Source organism: Perna viridis, chromosome 14, assembly GCF_037379345.1.
Source record: "Perna viridis isolate PV_CMFRI_1.1 ecotype Kerala chromosome 14, ASM3737934v1, whole genome shotgun sequence".
Lineage (NCBI taxonomy): Eukaryota > Metazoa > Mollusca > Bivalvia > Mytilida > Mytilidae > Perna > Perna viridis.
In genome coordinates, this window is record NC_142458.1 from 20,643,324 (window position 1) to 20,666,218 (window position 22,895).

General features: G+C 32.7%; 2 protein-coding genes across 2 annotated transcripts in view; one reads left to right on the top strand and one right to left on the bottom strand.

The window, feature by feature from the left end:
* LOC148598579 (uncharacterized) overlaps positions 1–3,429 on the top strand; it is a 31,604-nt gene extending 28,175 nt beyond the window's left edge. The window contains exons 22-24 of the mRNA XM_088559933.1: positions 510–639; positions 1,307–1,503; positions 2,710–3,429. Of these exons, the coding sequence (XP_088416059.1) occupies positions 510–639; positions 1,307–1,503; positions 2,710–2,880 (498 nt within the window). The 3' untranslated portion in view covers positions 2,881–3,429. The remainder of the gene's footprint in view (positions 1–509; positions 640–1,306; positions 1,504–2,709) is intronic.
* A 3,113-nt stretch (positions 3,430–6,542) lies between these two features.
* Positions 6,543–20,613, bottom strand: LOC148598580 (tubulin-specific chaperone cofactor E-like protein). Its single transcript, XM_088559934.1, has 9 exons — positions 20,319–20,613; positions 19,118–19,309; positions 15,936–16,074; positions 15,390–15,480; positions 13,765–14,344; positions 12,447–12,505; positions 11,267–11,403; positions 10,293–10,461; positions 6,543–9,215 (listed from the first exon to the last, which is right to left on the bottom strand). Exons 1-9 carry the CDS (start codon positions 20,499–20,501, stop codon positions 8,924–8,926), a joined length of 1,842 nt encoding a protein of 613 aa, XP_088416060.1. The 5' UTR covers positions 20,502–20,613; the 3' UTR covers positions 6,543–8,923.
* Positions 20,614–22,895: the final 2,282 nt, after the last annotated feature.

Here is a 22,895-nt window from a genome sequence, read left to right on the forward strand (position 1 = left end):
ACATTACTTTTATGAGAAACTCGGCGGGTGTTTCTAGGAAAGCAGAGGACGCTTACCCTACTGGTGCTGCTGTTCCATGCTCCCAGAGTCCGAGTTGCTTATTTGCTATTTTCCTTTTGTATATATTATTTTGGTTGTTTTATGTTTTTGTGTGTGTTTGTTTTCTGTGTCTAGTCTTGTCCTTGAATAACATTCTTTTTAATTTTCACAAGAATCATGTTTCCCTTGATTACTCTTTTACAACTGCATACTGACCCATAATAAAATTTGCAGTCTAGATAATAATTTCTTTAAAATGTATGCGGAAATTATTTTTCTAAACACAACGTCGCATTTTCCCACGGTTCTTAGCCTCATCCGTATAATAGATTTATAACAAGTCAGTACATTTTTATTGTCTTTTCATCATGTCATTAATAATACTCTCTACAATGGCTACTTACTCACGTACACTCATGTATAGAAATATTGTCACCTTATTATTTTACCACTCTTATTTGGTATTGTAGGGGTCAACTCCAACTAAAAGAACTGGACCTTCCGATGCAGTGGAAGGAACTCACTATGCATATACTGAAGTCACTGGTATACCTGCGGATCAGGCTGCCCGACTGACTACTTATGGGACGCAGTTACGAGGTAAACGATTATTTAACTATAGTTTTGTTTGGTTCAGTTTGATTTTTGTTGTTTTTTTAAACCTGCATTTTTGTACAATATTCCTCTTTATCAAGTTATACAAAATTAAAATCATATTTGGTCAAAGTTTAAGTAGGTCAATTACATGTCTCGTTAGCCTTGATGGTTGCACGGCCTTAGTCTTTGGCCTATTCAGTAGACTGTCACTATAGACTATACAGAATTTTGTTGAGTATGCGTCATTTTTTACAAATCATGACACCCATATAAACCCTAGAGGGTCGGGGTGAGGCAGAAACCTTTTAATTTTCCGGTGAACTATAACTATTGTATGAAATGTTTATGCCATTATAAATCATTTCCGGTTTGATAATGGCAATCAATTTGTATAGAAATATGAATACATGAAGTTCAACTGTAAACCAATACAATGAAAACAAACATACTTACACAACGTACACAATTACTGTAAACGTATTAACGTTCAATGTGTAATATTCATTTTGCTGCTTTTGCGGTGGACAGAAAAAGTGCTAAAGTATTACCAGCGATTTTTCACACTATAATTTTTTTATCATTTTTTCGAACCGCGTATATGATCAAATGACAGAATCCGCAAGAAAAACAGAAACTGCGAAAAGACGTTTATAAGTATTTGTTATTGTAGCGGATGTCTGTTATACCTTGGAATTTTATTACCATATGTATGGTAGAGATATAGGAGACTTAGTTGTCTATGCTAGCGAACGAAATAGTGATACAGCTTATGGATATTTCATTATGTCTGGGAATCAGGGTGATTTCTGGCTTTATGCCTCGATTGATATCGATGTCCACACAAGTACAGGTTGGACATCTCCAGTGGTAAGTAATTACTATAAGGCAAATTAGTTTCCGCCATGCAAGAACTACATTTATCGCTGTATGCCTGGTTTTCTTTGAAAAAAAAAAAAAAAAAAAAACTCTAGTTAAGAATTTCTTCAAATCCGGAGTTTTCCTCAAATCTTCAATTTCAAAAGGTCTGATTGGTCAAAACTTTGAGATTTAGGGGTAAATCATAATTTTAGGATTTTTTTATGAAACCAAGCACTGCATAGTAATAGGTCTACTTTGCACACATAAATTGAGTGGGCATTATGAATAAAAATATAGAAATTATCAAATTTACAATAACGTGACAAAACTAGGAATAGGCTTGGGATGCTTTGAACAACTTATGAATGAGCAATCAAGGGAATCAAGATTTTAGCGGAAATCAAAAGAATGCCAAGACCAGACATGGAAAATAGACATACAAAACAAAGAACAAAATAATCAAAATAATACATACAAAGTAACAAAAGTTAATGAGCAATTCGGAACTTCACTAAAAACTAGGAGCATAGACCAGGTGCACCGGTAGGGTAAGCATCCTCTGCTTTTCGAAAAACACCATCCGAGTTGCTCATATAAAGTCCAGTCCAGGGTAGACGAAAAAGGAAAGAAAAACTATAACACGTTCTACAAATCAGTTTTCATGGTGCAGATGGATACACCGTAACAATCCACGAGTTTATGATGACGACCATAAACCTTCTGTAGCGATTACTTCGATCCTGTAGCAACATAACCCTGTTCCAGGCGCCCAGTTGTAAGATGTCTAGCGCAATACAAAAAGTTTGTGTAGTTACGGCAAGCTCTGGCATAACCTTAGAGTTGTGATACGAAAACTCCATACGCAGTTGCTGAAGGGAAGGTGCCTCAGATGAAAGAAAAGTTGACAATACTGAATAAAAGTCATCGCGTTTGTCGTATATTTGGTCAATAGTTTTCCGTTACTAATATTCTCTTAGTGTTTGTCAAGATATAAGGCTGACCTCACAGTGTCTGTAGTATCCCTTATCTCTAATTCTTTTAGGTTAATGCAATGTTAAACTTTAGAAATTTCATATAAATCTGAGTCCGATCCGGAAATATATAAAGAGATATTGGAGGTCCATGCTATCTTTGGCTTATTTTTGCTTTAATTTTTATGCCCTTTTATTTCTATGTTTGATCTCCATTTTTACGTAGAATATTTATCGTTTGCAGTTTTACATCGAGGCAAATAGGAAAAATAAGACAGGACAAAAAGGCGATATAGCTGTAGATAACCTTCGCCTTGAGCAGAGGGCTTGTGGGGCCAAAAGAAGGGGTTTTGATGGAAGGAAAAGACGAGAGACAGAGCCCATGATTGTCATGAAAACAATAAAAGGACAATAAACACAAAATGTTAATACAGTTAAATTATCTAATCGTCTACAAAGTGATGTTTTGTTGACTGTAAAGCTGCAATATTTGACCGATGTGGCTGTTGCTTGTTTTCCTTATTATTACTATTATTATTATTATTATTATTATTTCGTTTTAATGATAGTCTTATCTTCTTACAAGATTTCGTTCGATTTGTTTTATATGTTTAGTTTGTGTAGTGCTTTTTTGTCTCACTTTTATCTTTTTTTCGTTATGTTTGTGTAGGATGGCTATGATTGGTTAAAAATGTGTCATACTTTAAATCTCCTACTTTTTTTTACCAGTTTCTGTTTAATTAAACCTTTCCTGTTTTCAATGTGTTGATTAAAAAACACAAAATTCCAAAATGCTTAGCAGGTCAAAGCTTGATATGATCGCAAGGGTAGAACTCTGAAGAGTTGGAACTAGTACACACAACATTCAAATTAACTTGATACAGCTCAGAATCAGGATTGGGATTGTTTTACACTATATAAAGTTCTGAGAAGCATATTTTTATAATTGCATTCAGACAAAACGGAATGGAATTTTTTTTTCAATTCTGACCTCATTTTTGCCCACAATTATTAAATGGTAAGGGCATAAACCCTTAAAATTCATCAACCATTCCTTCTTTAGGCATGGAACCATAAACTGTAGAACGCTGTCATAGAGACGCATACACGTTAACAGAAGTTTTTTACTCAGAAAATGGCCTTTTTTTATTCTTAACACTAAATGGTTCAAGTCACAACCAAAATATCATCCATTCCAAGTCTTCCATTTATAGTATGGCACCTTGGGATAGGATTTTAAAGAGATCCACACACTTAAACACTAGCTATGGTCTGGTTATCTGGAAAATACTTGCTTCAAGTTAAAAGTCTAAATAAAAACAAAACCAAGTCAATCCCATCCTTACATTTGTGATGTGGCACATCTTCGTACAATTTCACTGAATTTCATTTTCTTGAACTACAACTATAGTTCGGCATCAGAAATGGGTTTTTTCTGGTCCTCTTTATCTCCTAACCCTTATACATGTATCAACCCTAACCTTCCTTTCGTGGTATGGCATATACTTCCACTCAAGTTTTGCTAAGAAAACAGGAAAATGCTTGTTTCTGGTCCTAATTTCTTGAAGTGGAATTCCTCCCAAACCATTCAAAGAATATAGGACATTTGGGCAACATGTAAATATGCATGAAGGAATATAGTATTCGAAGCACTCCAAAGATACATATAATCAAACTTAAGAGCTGTACATGTTAAACATCGAAATCGCTAAAGGCTTTTTGATAACGTTTCAGCATCGCATGCGCAGTGCTTTTTCCATAGTTCACTGGAAAATAAATCTGTAACATTTTCATGAGAAGTAAATCATTTTTTGTCATTCCTACAATAATTAATTTGAAATTGTATATTATAGAAATCAAAAGGACTGTAAGTATTGTATTGTTAACACAACTCCTTCTGAAAGTGCATTGTTTATTTAACGTCAATGGCCAAAAACAAGAGGCTCCTAGGAGCCTGAATCGCCCACCTGGTGGTATTTTGCCTTTCAAATGCAATAAATTTAACAAGAAGTTGTCCAACAATTTTGACTCAAGAAGTCTTTGGTATGGCTTATCATAGGGATCATTTCAACAATTGAAAGTTTCTTTTAATCTATTATAGTTTTCAAGATATTGACTGAAAACTATTAAAAAGAATAATTTTTTTCCCTTTCAAGAGCAATGACTTTTACAAGGAGTCATCTGACAACCTTAATCCCTGAAGCGTTTTGTAGTCTTAATAATAAGGATAATTTCAGGTATTGAAATAATTTGGCTAAACCTAACGGTTTTGGAGATATATGCAAAAAACTACTGTTTGACCGCTATGTTCTATTTTTAGTAACGGTCGCCATGTTTTTGACGGATCAAAAATCCCAACATCAGTTCTATGCAGGATACCCCAAGGAACATTCATACCAAGTTTGGTTTCAATTGGTCAAGTAGTGTCAGAGGAGAAGATTTTTGTAATTAAAAATAGCAAAAATCGTTGGAAAAGGGTAATAACTCCAACATGGCTTAACGAATTAAAACCAACATTTGACCAGTGATAGATCTCATTATGCTGAAGACTTCTACGCAGAATTTAGCTAAAGATTTGGAGAAATATGTGAAAAACTACTGTCTGACCCCTATGTTCTATTTTTAGTAACGGCGGCCATGTTTTTCGACGAATCAAAAATCTCTACAACAGTTCTATGCAGGATACCCCAAGAAACATTTATATCAAGTTTGGTTCTAATCAGTCAAGTAGTTTCAGAGGAGAAGAGTTTTGTATAATTGTTGACGACGACGGACGCCAAGTAATGGCAATAGCTCACATGGCCTTTGGCCAGGTGATCTAAAAAATCTTTCAGTGGACATTTAATGGCTTCATTAACCATTCATTCGGCATCATCATAAAAAATATTTAAGAAAATAATATAAAATAAATAAATGCTCAAACTCTAAGGACTGTTATGATCATTTGCGAATCTTTAAAATTTTTGAAGAGGTTGTAATTAATAACTTGGTTGGCGGCAGGCTACGCACTTCGAAATCGGACCAAAACTAAGAGAAGTCTATCTTTTTTTTTTTTGGTTGGCCAATTTGACCCCTATAACTCGAAAACCGTAAGAAATATCTGAAATCTAATAGATAAACACAGGCATGGATTTTTATGAGGTATCCAATTAAAAAATTGAAATCGGACCAAAACTTTTTTTTCAAAAAAGTCGATTTTTTTTTCTAGTGTGGCCCCTTTGACCCCTTACAACTCGAATTCGTAAGAGATGTCTGATATCTGATTGAAAAAAGTCCACATTAAATAGAAACCTTTCTTTAGTGGTTAGTAAAATCATACAAGAAATTCAGAACCATTGGTCAACCACAACTGAAGTTATCACTTCAAAACCAAGTATTTACCGATGACAGCACCGTACAAGTCTAATACCACAATTTATTGCGATCATTTAAAAACTAGAAATATTACTTATAATTAAATTTCTAATGGGTTACAGTTTGAATATTAAGAATTGTTTTGTAATCAAAACGTTATTTTGTATGGGATTATTTGAATTGTGGAGTGCGTACCAATCGGTACTAATGATGTCATAGTACCAAGTGGGTTATACAAAATAACCTGGTTTGCTCTAAGAGAAGCAACCAATCAGAAAGCTTGTAATAAATCAAATTAAATTATATAAAAATAGTTAATAGACATATTGACTAATAACTTTTTATATGGGGTGGAACAACCAAGTAAAGAATTCACATCAAATAAAGGGATTGGTTGACTAGGGAATGGACTTGAAATGGTACAGATTGTGATGGATGGACTGGAAATGGTACGGAATGTGATGGATCGACAAGGGATGGACTGAAGATGGTACGGATCATAATGGATAGACAAGGGAATGGAATGAAAATGGATAAGACTGTAATGGATCGACAAGAGGATGGACCGAAACAGGAGCAGATTTTGGTCAATGGACTAGGGGATGGACTGAACATAGGACAGATTGCATATTAATTTTTAACATTTGTTGCCCTTAAGATTTTTCTTCATAGCTTGGACCCAATGGAATCAATCTTACTGCATTTATCAGAACATTTTAAACATATTGGTCAAAATTTTATTTCTAAATAAATACACATAAATTATGTGATATGTTACAATCTAAAACAAATCACAGCACTTAATCTAATTAGACTAAAACATGATTGGACGTTATATTCCAGCTGTTTAAATACATCTATATAACTACACCAGTCATAGATAACTCAATCAGTGTTGTTAAAGAAAATATGCAAAAATATTTTTTTTATTATTCAAATGGGACTAGAGAACTTATTTTTCATTTAATTGGGCTAAGTTTAAATTTGCATGTAAAGGTTGGTACATGTGGAAGAATCCATGGTTGAAATTCTGGATGATGAGTTTTGGTCACAATAAAAAACAGTAGTACATGTACATTGTAACAGTAAAGAAAGGATGTAAATCTCACTGAAAAAAAATTCCAGCAGTGTAAACTGGGAAAATTTTGTGTCTTCTTTTCACAATAGTTTCATCTGATTCACTCAAGTGCATTAATAAATTTGCAGCCATTTGTCACAAAGAATAATATTCTTCTATTATACATGTCGTAATTAACACCAAAGTTTAAAACAAAAATCTCCTACAAAAGTTTCAAATAATTTTAATTCAAAACAAAGATGGAACTTCCTCATTTGCAGTTGATTTCACAAAAAGTTGTAAGTGTAAGATGTCACAATGCTTTTTTATATAATGATGTCATTACTTACAACCAATTATCATTGCCTGTAGCACATTTTCAAATAAGCAGGATGTGTCACTGGTTAACACTTTTACATGCCAATGAAATATCAAAAATGAAACATTCAATTCATATAATTACACATGTCTCCTATTTTTTTCTATTTCATTTTTATAAATGCATAAAAAAATTGGCAATGCACAGTGATCAATAAAATTTCTTCCCTTAATTGTGGCCACAGCTTATGTAAATCAACTCATAAAACATCATCTATAAAGCCAACTATCCAATGAGATAAGCATATTTTAATTATATGACCTGTAAATCTAATTATCAAAAAATGATCAATTTCCCCTTAAAAGCTTCTACAACATATACATGAATATTGACCTTCTTTAGTAAGGATAACATATATCAAGGCCAAGAAATATTTTGTTGAGAGTAAGGGCTATTCTCATCCATTTTTGTTACTTATACAAACATAGGGCCTCTCAATTTTATAAACTATTAACAGTTATTTATACAAAAAAAGGGCCTCTCAATTTTATAAACTATAAACAAGGTTAAAAAGGAGCCTATTATTTTAGGGGTGTGGAAAATCAGTAAAGGTCCCTCCCTTACTGATTGGCCCTAAGAAGCAGGAAGTTCTAATCCCACGTGTTACAAACCAAATTTACAAATGTCTTTTGTCAATACACGTCATCTGAATATCAAATAAATTTAGAAAACTACCCATAAATTTCACATTGGAACTATAGTATACATTTGTAGTACAAATGTATTAATTAAACTAAATGAAAAAATGAATGTAAACTACACAAATAAAATTAAAATGTCTATAGTCATTAACAAAATCAAGTAACAAAGGTATGAATCAATTAATACACCATTGAAAGGATTGATCTGTTATTATGTTCATATCAAATAACTTATCCTTAACACAAACATAGTTTTCATATAAGATCCATCAGTAAACAAAAATAATTAGGATAGATATATTACAATTTTTCCTCCATAATTGGAAAAAATTACAGACCACTTGTGTAAGCAATAAATTGGTACAAAAATATTTACCTCTACCTTTAAAAATTTATAGATTAAAGGAAGTGAGATCACACTAATATTGTTACTTTAAATATATATGGAATTTTGAATATCATAAAAGTATAATAGAATTTATGCGATGAATAAAAAGGGAATTGAACACTCTCGAATTTAAATTAACAATTTGTTTTATACCATACAAACAAGGGAGGTACAAATATAAAACTGTAATATCAATGCATCATTCAAGTTCTTCTCCATCTAAGAATCAGGCAAAATGTGTATAAGGTGTGGCACAATAAGAAAAAAACATAGAGATTTTATGGCATTATCCAAATATGTGTATTTAAAAGTCCTGACCTTCAGAAAAAAACACCAAAGTGTTTGTAAAGTTTGCCTTTTTAAGATATTGATTGTTCAAATTAAGTTAAAATGCACTATGAACTACTGGCAGAAAAACTTTCCACACTTTTTCCCTATATTAGCAGTCAAAAAATATCTATGTCACATATTCTTCAGGATAAATTTTAATAGTTTTTTTTAGTCTAGATCTATTTAATGTATTTGAACCATGTAAAAAATTCAACTGAGAAAAATGATGTGCCACCCATTGCCTGATTCTGATGCAGAATGGATACTTAAACTGTATGATCCCATTCCTTGTAACTGATGTCAAACACATCACTTCACAATAAATGCCATATTTCTTGGAGGGGTATTCTGTACAGGTGAAGCTTTAGGATCAGGATCACAAGTCTCGAGATACGACTCAATACTTAAATATTTCAAGAATCCATCATCTTTGATGAAATTGTCATCTTTTTCAAGATCAATGTGAACCTGATCTCCTTCCATAATATCAAATCTGCTCATTGGAAGGTTTTCACAACGACTGACTAATTCCTCAAATACTTTGTCCTCTTCTTCATGGAATGGGCCACATGCATAGTGGAACATTTTGAAATTTTTCAAGCTGGAATGAAACATGGCATTAAATCAGTTATAAAAAAAATCTGCTACAAAAAGGAAGATCATAATTTCCCTCCCACTTCAAAGTGGAAGGGGGACAACAATTTATTTTGTCATGCGTAAGCTCCCTTAAGGAGGTAGCTCTATGGTAAGGGACTATTTCTTGAAATTAGTGATATGTTTGCATCATATTCAATTTCACCAAAGCAATCAAGCTTTCATATGAAATGGAATGAAATCAATCCAAGCTACTTTGATGCTTAGTTGAGATTGATGTAAAATGCTTCACACAAACGTTCCAATGATTTGTAAAAGTTATGTTCCTTACCCTAGGTCTACCTCTTTAATATCAAATTCACTGAAGTAGTATACAAAATGTACAATATACGTCAGATGGAGAATATCTGGAGAATATCACTGGTATACATGAGCTCCAAAAAATGATTTTAAAAGGTTAATTTAAAAATTAATTAATATAGTATCTTTGTTATTTCAACGTCTTTATAGTATCTTCAATATCAAGCTTTCTTATTGCATTTTCTCCAGCTCAACTCAATAATTAATTAATATGTATAAAAATAACAAATTTTGATACATTTTGTATTAGAAATTACAGATATATTAATATTTCAATAGACTTTAGAACATTTTAATACACAATTTTTGAAAGTTCCTGTTTGTTTTTCTATATGAATTATTCTAGTTCTTTTTTTAACATACAATTTTTTTTTTGGTGGTATGTTATACTTTTAATGATCCCCTTGTTAGTATCTTTGTTATTTCAACGTCTTTATAGTATCTTCAATATCAAGCTTTCTTATTGCATTTTCTCCAGCTCAACTCAATAATTAATTTTTTGTCCTTATTATGGCACTACAAAAAAATAAATGAGTCCACAAATCATATGATTTATAACAGATTTCTTTCCTTTTTTGATGCATGGTTAGAAAATATCAAAAGTTTCAAGTTGAGAATGCAGGAAACACATTTTTTTTAAACTAATATTGCAAATTAGCAAAAAAAGCCATAAACAAAAAAAACAGCCTGCTCCTCCCTTCAAAGGAGACCATTGAAAACTTACGATGCATATAAACAGAACTTCTTGGCTGCAAAGAGACGAAGTTTCCCAACAGGTTCGACAACTCGTACCCTGGAGGTTACAGACTGGTCTCGGTAAACCAGTGTCAGATTAATCCATTCCTGAAACCCTCGGGGGCAAATCTGAATTGTTCGTAAAGGCTTTGGTTTACCTAAAATGAAAAATCTTAAAAATTAAATTTTTCTTCATGACTTTCAATGAAAGGCCTTTCCAATACCAAAAGGATGATGTTACTGTTATCTGTGATACTTCTATATGACAATCTTAGAATAAAACCTTTCCATCATTTTGATCATGGACTTGCCAAAATGTCAAAAAACTTCTCTCTTGTAATGTTAACTTCATTTGACATCATTGATAATTTGGTATATATATCAATCTGCCGGTCTTAAGATTTTAAGATTTATTTGAAAATTACAAAAAGAGTTTATATTGAGGAAATCCATAGTGTAAATATGATAATCCATTGGTTTTTGTCAGTCACCAAAATATAATGACCTGTGCACTGATCACTTGGAGATTAATCTTGATCAAGATACTTGTTAAATCATGGCATCATACGGCACTCATGATCATACATGTATTATTTACTTTATCAAGTTTATTATCCTACAAGTATTGAAATATGTTGATCTTGATATTGTGAAGTTTAATTTTCTTCACACTGAGATATATACATGAACATGAATTACTGATATGATTAATCTGTTTCCTAAAAATTGACGATAATCTTTTTAACTAAAAATGACATTGTTCTCCAAACATCAGATTCATAATAACACAATAGACCAGGATATTTATGAGGCTTTTTTTCCAAATTTTTCATAATCAATCTACCAATTTTATTATTGTTCAAAGAAAATACATGTATTCTTATTTTCACACTACAGTTCTTAGTGTGTAAATAACGAAAATGAAATTGCCACATTAATTTCATGGTTTACAGCAGGGATTACCATGTTTTTTCTCAAGTTCGTAATATCTTTCTGGTTTGTCATTTTTATCCAAAAAGTATCTAAGATAATGCCATTCTGCTTTCTCTCTCTCTGTTGCAGTCACTTCACTGCCATTCAGAATGCTGATGTTTGGTAAGCTGAAATTGAAAGAAAGATTCAAATAAGTGGTGGCCCATGGTTTAGGACCCTAAATTTCTGACATTAGTCCTTTGAAATATCAATTACTTGGGACCTAGACCTTCAATCCTATTTAACTGCCACTATATTGAGGACTTTTGTTTTCACTCAAGTAGACCATTGGTTTGAAACTTTGAAAAGTTCAGGATGTTCCACTCTTGAAAGTAAATTTGAACCTCTAATTAAAACAGCAGGCAATACAATATTATTTCATAAAAGATCCAGTGTTCTTGAATTTTGTAAGTTAAACACTTAAAAATACCTTGCCATTGTCAAATATGCTTTCTTACAATGTCAATGGGTTGCATATGCACTCTTTGAAATAACACTAAATATCAATAAAAATCAATGGCTATAAAAATAGGGATGATTTTAAGAGGAACAGGGAAGTAAAAATTGGCAAAATCTGAAATAATACACAGTTATCAAAAGAACTGTAATATGCATGGAGTGTCAGCTATGTCCTATAAATGTTCTGAATCATCAATTGGTCTAAATCTTTCAGACAGAAGTGAAGTAAAGCAGAAATGACGTATGTAGTAAGGAAGTGCTTGTTCGAACTCTTGACGCAAACACACAGCAAGTGTCATAGAAAGTCTTGCAAATGCCTGTTAGTCGAGACATCACCCATAAATGAGTATGAATAGCTCCGTATCTCATAGGCAAAGGCTAAAAAGTGGAAATTCCTTGAAAAAAGGAAAACTATTCCTGAATAATAAAGGATAACTATGTGTAATTCTTGAGTAGATGTAACTTGTGCTCAATTCAAATTTTGCACACTCTTTAAATTTTCACTTTTTTGTACATCAACACTTTTTTAGTTATTTGGAAGTGTTCAAACCAGGTACTCTATACTGTCCTCATTATTTACAAATGCATTGAAAAGAAGTTTCAACTTTATAACAACATTTTGCTGTCAACCTTTTTTGTGATATGTAACATACATGTACATGTGTACTTGTACATATACATGCAATACACGTCTTCAGCAGCAGGGACGTACCTAGCAATTTGTAATTTTCTTCTGTCATCTTGGCTGAGATCTGAGGTCAATCCTATGTCCTAAAGTTAAACAAAATTATATATTCATATGAACTCAATTTACATATCATGTACATGTAAATAAAATATTGGCTACTTCAGAGAATAACCAAAATAATCCAACATTTAGTGATTTTATTAACATGTACATGCACATTAAATTTACATAATTTTTTTTTTGTTTTTAAACTTTTTATTTTGTCAAGGGACCTGAACACCCATCCATATACAAAGAATAAAAGTGCTTTCCCCCCACCCCTCATATGTTTTATTTGAAAAGCCTTAATGATGTACATGTTTCAATATAAGAGAAAATAATTTGTTCAAAAGTTCAAAACAAGAAGATACATGTACATGTATGAATATGTGCATCTTTATTTTTAATAAGAAAACAGAAAGAGTCATTGTTGATCAGGCTAAAAAAATATGTCTGTTTTCTGCTACCCTACCTACTCTAGTCTGCTGCACCTACCATGAACACTCTATGGCCATTTTTATGGCTCAAGCATTGTTGAAGTCTAGATTTTTTCCTCATTAACTCAATGTAAAATGTTTTTATTGTTTGTTTGTTTGTTTGTTTGTTGGGGTTTAATGTCCGAGCAGCAATATTTCAGCTATATTCAGACAATGAACATGAAATTGATGATAAAATGAACATGAAATGATGAAATGAAAAAGGGATGGGACACAAGGACAATGGGGTCGACAAATTTTGATTGCCACTGGAAATAGGGAGAGGTGGACAGGGTCAGACAATTTGGCCTCCTGTGGTGGAGCCCTATGGTTCCTACTATGGGAGAATACCACAGTAGGGTTCTTTAACGTGCACGGAATGTGGCATCTTTCCCAACACAGTGCACCACTATGGTTTGCGGTCAGGTTTTCCGTATTATAGCCTGACAACCCCAGCATGTAACACGCCAGGGGTACCCCATTCCACCACCTGGGGCACACAACCCAGTTGCTCTGTGGGCAGAGCGCCCTAGCCCCAGCTAAGGTTCTGAGCACTATTTAGTTGCCTTTTACAACAAGCTTAGCGCTGCTGCAGGCCTATTCTTTTTACACCCGGACCTGCACGGGGCTAAAATGTTTTTAAAAAATCAAATAATTTCCCTACTTACCTACCCTTTTTTTTTTCTTGTTAGTGGCAGGAAGCAAGGCTGTTATTTTCTTTTATTTTTTTGGCCTTACTCATTGACTCTAATTCCATTCTACATTTAAATATACTGTATCAATATCTAACATGACACAACCAAAGGTTTTACCCAGTATAGTCTTACCATGACTCTAACAGACTTTAATGCAGGAAATTTACTCAGAGATTCTATGTGATTCCATTGTCCCAACTTTGTCTTACTAAGACAAAGACTTGACAGCTGAGAAAATGGCTTTGTGTCCAACAGATCACTTTTAAATTTACCACATTTGGAGCACACAATCTGACCATTCTCAGAATTTTCATCTATGGACATGTCAAAGATTTCAGTTTCAGAGCTATCTGTGTTTTCAATATCATGGTCTGTGTCATCTATCAGTGAGTCCATGTCCATTTCATTGGCTATGTCAGAGTTATCAAAACTTTCATCAGGAATATATACAATGTCATTGAAACTTCCAAGCTGCATCTCCTCAGCTTCTACTGTTCTAAACGTGTCCTGCACCAAGTCATTGACAATGTTCTGAACCTCATTCTGTACCTCATTGTTTCCATTCAAGTCCTTCTTGTCACCTTGGGAACAACCACATATATCTGTGACATCATCACTTTTGTGGTCATATGATACATTTTGTAAGGGATTCTCCGACAATATCAGTGATTCTAAGTTTGGTAAATGCCTGAGTTTCCATATTTCTTGCCAGCTAAAATATATGAAACTTCACATGGAAAAGGAAGGATCTTTATTTTTTCTTTATGGACACAAAAAAACATGCTGTCTATTTTTTTACCCCACCAAAAGATAACACAATACAAAGTCCCAGAACTCAAAATTATAAACATGTTCTTCATAAATATTTTCTATGTGAATAAAAAGTGTGAGCACAGGTAACTCACAAGAATACAACAACTGCTAATATCAAAATGTGGTAGAAGTTACTGAGTGAAAAATACATGTATGTCAATTTTAAGTAAAATGGAAAAATATCGACATTCAAAAATTAAAATTTTAATATGTTTATATAAGATAAGCCCATTTTCAAATCATAAAAGAACCTAGTTGAAATGGATTTGATGGTCCATGTAGAAACCATGTGCAGTACAGGCTTTATTTTATTCCACCAATAGTTTTGTCCTGATGTTGTAAGTTTAACCATTTATGACATCAGAGAGAACAGATTGGATGACACAGAATATATGTTCAAAGTTCCAAACCAAACCTGAATTACTAAATTATAAACAGATTAGAGTTATTTTACTTTAAAGTTGCTAGTGCTTTCTATGTAATTTTTTTCATTCTTACCATTTACGTAAATTACAAACCAACATTCAGTTATTAAAATATAGAAGTTTGAGTTCTCTAATGGATGAAAATTCTTTGGAAACAAAATTTGGCACGTGCACTCACTGCCTAGGTCTTCCATGGACATCAACAACCAATCAATGATGTGTATACATGTACATGCAGTGATTTTTCTACGGCTTGTCATTTTGATCACCAACATGTATTATAAACACAAAAAAATTGGTGTTTGGTTAATTTCAGTTTCATTCATGATCCCAAAATATCCATTAAAATAACCCAGAGCTACAAACATGTCCTTGTTTAATTTGTGAAAGAGGTCTGGCTGTGAAATACACACCCATAAAATATGTTTGACCCAGCAAATGGTTAAAAAAAAACACCTAGAAAATTTCCACTTCCTGCTTAATCACTTGACAATCAAATGAATTCAAGACATTTAATACCTTGTAATTTTGTTGTTGTTCAGTCTGAGACATTTCAAGTTCGGGAGATGTTTGGCTACATCAGTATTATTACATGCAACACCATCATAATCTGTTGAAAAATCATAAAAGTATAAATGTTAAAAAAAATATTGGTGACAATGAAACTCTTACAAAAAAATGCTCAGAGTAATTGTGAAACTTTATCTTAATTCATTTTGTTTAAAATACTGGTAAGCTCACTCACATACATGTCAATGTACACTATACAATGTATACATAATTAAGAACCAGTTTATAAATACAGATGCATACATGTATGTAACCCGTAAGAGTCAATTTGTAGGAACATTTCAAATACATATGAAATTTTAATTGACAGCTACATAGATTGTCAACTGAATAAGCTTTTGCTGTACATACATGTTCAAAACATACAAGTAAAGTCCTCTGATACATTGCTGGTTGGAAAATAAAGCAGTTTAACTATCATTACATCAATGATAGTACATGTACATTGAATAAGCAGACCTGCTGATTATAAGCACATTTGTCTTACACCCATACCATTCTCACATATGTGCAGTTCCTTCAGTGTCTGCATATGTTTGGAAAGTTTGAGAACATCAGACCAGCTGACCATGGTCCCATTTAATACTAGATTTTCTATGCCTGGCAAAGACTTGCTCCAAGAAGATAAGGCACCCTAAAACAAACAACGAAATATAACCTTTCAACACAATTTACAACCCCTGATATCATAGAAACTAGGACATGCTCAGGATAAGAGATCTTTAACGGTTTTAATATATACATGTACATTTGTAATACATATGTGCATTATGCATGTTTAATACGTTAAAAAAATATTTTCATGAATTTTTTAAAAGGGATGCAATTAGAGATTCATAATAACTTAAAATAAAATCCTTTACATAAGATAGCTTCATACATGAACAGCCATAAAAGATGAACCCGATTTATAGTGTGGGAAAAAAAATGGGTGCAAAATTAAAACTTGATACAGCTATTAATTCACATTTTGTCTAAAATCAAAGGAGTCAAAGAAGTTTAAAATTCACAGTAGACAAAAGAAATAATCAATATAAACAAAGTTGAAAACAAGTACTTTCTTTAAAACAGATAACCGACACAAAATTAATACTCAAATCTGATTAAGATTTTATTGGTGAACTGTGCGATCACTGTATTATGTTTTGTATTTCAATAATTGCATTGGTCCAACAAGTAAACTATTTCAAATTATTCAATTTAAAAAAAATATTCAATATATAAATATTGATCAAAAATATTCAATACACCAATGCTCATTAATGGAGCCTTTAAACTTCATGGTTGCTATGACAGTTGTCCAGTAAAATGTGAGGTTGTAAGCTATTATATTGGTTTCGTTGCCATGGTTAACATCATGGATGTCACATGATGTCAAAGCGAACTCAATTCTGACTGTGTCAGAAAAATAATTTTGGACCACCTTTTTCAGTCACATTAATGTAGTGCATCAGTGCATATACCAATTGTGAATTTGTCTGACTTATACACTACCGTCAAACTAAATTTTAACTTCTCCACTCTTCACAATAGAGTCATTATTTTCCTCCATTGTGACTCCACTAAACTTAAAACTGAGATAAAATGCTTCATGCCAATACTTTTCATTTATTTATTTTTTCTGTAAATACAATGTAACTGAAATACTATCAATCTTTAAAAGGGTTTGTTCCCGTTCTGCCCACTTTTTAAAAATTATATTCTCATTCTGCCCACTTGTCATAAATAAACAATCAGGTACAAGTTGTTGTTTTAGTAATTATAGTCTGTTTTTAATATTACATGCAGTTCTAATTATCTTTTTTATAATTTCAAATTTGTACATAGATGCATAAATATTTTTTTCTTTTATAACAAAATATCTTTTTTTTGTTTTACATGCAGTTGTAATTTTCTTTTTATAATTTCAAAAGATGCATAAATATTTTCCTTTTATAATAAGATATTTTATGTTTATTACAAAAATGAAATGCTATTTTTTTTTTGTGCAGTAAGCTTGTAAATAGCTATTTAATTTTATAAAAAATTTACACTACCCAATTAAGTTAAACATTAATTTTATTATTTATGTGATTAAAAAATAAATTTATCTATTTATTCATATTCAGTTTTAAAAGTAAATTAATGACGAAATTAATACGCAAGCTTGGAATTATAATTCCTACCCAAGCTAAGCACTTATCACCAAATGCAGCAAGATCAAAGACCATCATGACACTGACTTGATGTCAAAGCTAGCTTTCATATAAACACTCCAAGCTAAGCACCTCTATATATTATGTAGCACCCTTCCCGAGCAGTATTAGTACACCAATGCAGTAGGATGGCACACACACAAATACAAGTACAATTTATCAGAAATAAGTATGGGTCTCAGAATTTAGCATATAATGGCTACATATACAGTGTAAAAAACAACCGTGGAGATAGGACATATTGGAGATGTACCGTTAAAGATTGTCCTGCAACACTTAGTACCCACAACAACATACCTGTTGGCTTTGGACGTCATCAACATAACCACAACCAGAACCAGACTAACATCAATGCTGAGCAGATAATACACAACATACGCAAGAGATGCATAGATGAAATAAAACCAATCCCCTCAATCTATGACGAGGAAGTGACAAAACTCAGAGATAGTAACTTGAATGATGACACACATCAGACCGTAGAACATCTACAAACTTTAAATTCTTGCAAATCTACACTATACAGGGCTAGACGTAAAGTCACACCAAGATTACCAACTACCAGAGCCGATATACAACTAGATGGTGTATGGACACAAACAACAGCTGGTCATGAGTTTCTTCTGTTCGACGACAATAACAACCAAGATATGCGCATTATTGCTTTTGCAACATCAGAAAATTTGATTAACTTGGCAAATGCCAACACCTTATACTGTGACGGAACTTTCTATACATGCCCGTCTTTATTCAAGCAGATATATACTATTCATGCCATGGTGAATGACCAAATGTATCCACTACTCTTCGCATTTTTACCAGGGAAAAGCACCGACATCTACTTCAGATTATTCACGCAACTCATTTCCAAAAAAACAAAACAGTTATACCAAACATAGCCATTTAAAATGACAAGAAAAACACATTGAGTTGCACATGAGACCACAATACAGAGTGTATACTTATTTTAATGAGCTGACATTTCCAAAAACAAAACAGTTATACCAAACATAGCCATTAAGAAAGACAAGAAAAAACACATTGAATTGCACTTAGACCACAATACAGAGTGTATACTTATTTCAATGAACTTATTCCAAAAAACAAAACAGTTATACTAAACATAGCCATTAAAAAGACTAGAAAAAAATCACATTGAATTGCCAACAAACAGTAAAACAGACTATAGGTAATTATCTATTGTTCTCTAATTAGTGTCATTACATCTGCATTCCCATTCTGCCCACAATATTTTTACCTGTAAATTTCAAAAGTGGGCAGAACGGGAACACACCCTTTAAAAGGCATTAAATATATTTTGTCATGTAAGCAGAGGAATTAAACTACAATTCAATTTTGAAACTGTGACTCCACTGTGTTGGGTGGAGACATAGTGGTTCCAGTCACAGCATCTGCACTGTAAAGAATGGAGAAATTAAAATTTATTTTAACAGTAGTGTACTTGTAACATCTTTGACTTACATTTTTATCATTTAGTACATTTCTGGCTATACTAACAAACTTAAGGCATGGAAGTTGTTCAAGAATACTCAAAATCTCTCCCCAATCACCAAGTAAATTATCTGATAAGTCAAGGTCTACAACATTAGGACACAAAGATTTAAGACCTTCGTTGGGGAGCCCTGCTAAACACACCTCACTGTGACTCAGAATCTGTAACAATAAATAAAATCTATGTGGCTAGTCTATATATTTTACATGTACATGTACATATACAAAATATAAATTGCAGACCTGTTTTTCATTAGAATGCTTTTATAAAGCCTTTACTCTATGACCATGCCTGTAAATATATCAATCTTTGCAGTATTCTGTCAACTGAACATGAACATTTACATGTTTTCATAAGTACTGTACTTTTTATGGTTATGTCATTGATAACTGCTTCAATATTAAAGCCTTTTGTGCATTGCATGTATTTTTTGTGCTAAGTTGTCCATGGTAAAAAAGTACACCATGAAAATTAGTATGTTTACAAAAACTAATTTAATCAAGGGATCTAATGAACCTTGTAATGTGTTAATGTACAATAAAAAATGTACATCAGCTATCAAAAAGAAGTATCATATTAACAGATTATACATTGTACCATGGACATTTTCAATACCAGTGTAATACAAAGAGTGTTTTCAAACATGTACAAATTAATGTACACTGTACAAGTGTACATAGGTTTTAAAATGTGCTGCAGCATTTTAATATTAATATTGCATTTTACATACTCAACATAATGTATGTTAATATCAAACTGATTCTTTTTTCTCTTCTTGTTCATGTATAACAATAGAATTTACAAAGGAGTTACATAACTTACTACATCAGGTGTTTCTTATCAGATAAATTATCTCTGCAAATCCTCTTAAGTTTTGTGTAACTGAACATTGAAAACTGATAATAAAGATGAAAGTATCTTCCTTAAAGCATAGCTTCCCATTGAAATACATGTTTAATATATTTAATTTTGAGCATTAAATTATTTCAACACATGCAAAAAGTTAACAACATACACAATAGTGATGCCTTTTGGCAATGTGCCCAATCAGCTGTTCAACTTAAACAACAGGATGTCAAGATTACATGAAAACAATGGGAATTTCTATTTTTAAAACAAATTTCTATCATAAATATAAATGCTATCGTTATTTAAAGTCCGGTAACCTACCACATTTCTTAAATAAGCCAACTCAGCATCTGAACCGTTAGTTTTTGGCTTGCCATGAAAAGCAATCTGGATCACAAAGCCCGACATATTTTCTGCGTTTTGATCAACACAGTACTTCTGTTTCAATGCGTCTATGAACGACTTTTTCCTCTTCAATCTACGTCTTTGCCTTTCTCGGTCCATTTTCGTCTGGAATGTGCTTAGAGTTCCGTAAATACAGGTATTTTTAGCAATGATTTGGATGAGGTCACCAGCCACGATCTTTGTTTTTGTTTTTCTTCTGATCGATACACACCTCACAAAAAATTCTTTTTGAAAATAGAAAATATTGGATGTTCGAAGTAATAATATCAAATAGCTTACCAACCAAACCCATCAACTAAAGGATCATTGCATCGGAAAACCTTTTTTTCTTTTAAAGCAACAAAAATTTGCGTGCTGGTTATTACACCATAAATAAATATATACAAAAACCCATGCTTCATCCCGTGTCCATATCTATGTTCTTATAAGTGCTACCATGCATAGGTGCACGTTTAATATTGAAGTGCACAGGCTATAACAAACATTTCATCATTTTTTAACAGAGTTCAGTATATTTTATCTTAATAGTAATTATTGGAAAATTGTGCAAGTGGGACTCAGAAGATATTTAGTATTATCAGAGACCTATAAATAAAATTTAATTACAGGTCGATCTATATATAGCATAGTGTATTCAACGTGCAAAAAATGACAGTTTTTTGCTCCATATAAGTAATGAATTGAAAAATAATTTGTGCCAGACTGCAGCAATGTATACTTTTATTGGTCCATGATTGGATAAATTGGAACAGGGGCTTCATTCGCTGAAATAAAAACAAATCGTATTTGAATTCTGATTTAATAATAAAAAAGTAAGAGACTTAAGAGATTTATCAGCTGCATTTCCATTTTAAATGATCGAAAAATTAAATCCAGAAACAAATATATATATATATGTTTTATATATTATATTATTTATTGTATTATAGTGTATTAACATCTTTATCGGTATCGTTGTACAATCTTTACTGGGTGATGGATCGTTAAAAACGATGCGAAACATAACAATAAATTAAATAAACGTCTAAATATGTTTAACATCACCAGAAGATGGTAAAATTTAAATTGAATATTTCGGATAACTAATATCCTTCTTACGCATAAAACTCGTAAAACTTCATGAGCATAAAACTCACAAAACTTTACGAGCATAAAACTCACGAAGTTCAAGATTAAAACAGATTCAGTAGCTGAATCGCGTACGCTGTGGGTGATTGTACCTTTATCAAAGGCACACATAAGCAAATGATAAGGAGCTGAATGAAAATAACAAAGGGGGTATTTTTATCAAAATTAAAAGTAAAAATTAACTGTGGAAAACGATTTAAAAAAAAAGTCCAAATGTAGTAGTACGGCGTATTGATGTATATCATGTAGTGCTGTACCAGCCTTAGACCAAGACCTAAAAATAAATTATTTTTTCTCGTTTATTCCATCTGGAGAAGTTGTTTGTAATTTCTTCATCCAAAAGCTTTCCCGAGATACTCTTTTACATTTTGACCAGTTTTTATTATGTTCTATGATCGTAACAACAATGTTGTGGAGATCCTCCTGGGTGTGTCCGGCGGATCTAAGATGGCGAGTTAGAGGGAGGTCTGGTTTGCATTTGTAGTCCCTGCGATGACCATTCATATGCCTGTTGAAAGGTTGTTTTGTTTTGCCAACGTACTGCATACCACATCGGCAGTGGAGAAGGTACATGGTATATTCGATTTTGCAAGTCACGTCGCAAAAAATGGCAAATTCCTTTCCAGTGCAGTAGCTTTTAAACGTTTTGGTGTGCAGTATCTGGGTGCAGGTTTTACATATTTTATCTCCACATGGTCGACACTGGCCCGTTGTATTTTGTTTGGGCTGAGATGAAATCTCTGCTCTTACTAGGGCATCTGTTAGGCTCCTAGGTCTACGGAATGCCAGGACCGGGGCCCCAGGAAAGAGCTTGGAGAGTTTGGGATGTTTTCGAATGTCTTTCCAATTTGAATGCAGTAACTGCGAGAGTTTTCCAAAGGCTGTATGGTATGTAAGCACAGAAGGAACCCTTTTGTTCTTTTCTTAGGTTTGTACTCGAGGAGATCTTTATGGCTGATGTTGTTAGCACGTTCAAATCCCCGATCTATATCTGTTGATTTATAGCCACGCGATAACAAATGACCAAGGAGTTCTTCTAGATGTTTGTTGGAGGTATCGTCAGATGAGCAAATACGCCGAATTCGAAGTGCCTGGCTGTATGGTATGCTTTTAGTACAATGTTTTGGATGACAACTATTGGGAGATAAGTATTGGTGACTATCAGCTGGTTTGCTGTGAAGATCCATGGACTATTCTCCGTCTTTTACAAACGTAGTAGTATCCAAAAATGTGATTTTAGTGTCAGAAATTTCATGGGTGAATTTGATTGATGGATGAACATTGCTGACATGTGTGATAAAATTGTCTAAATTTTGTTTCGACTCAGTCCATTTCATGTCAACATCATCGATGAATCGAAACCAA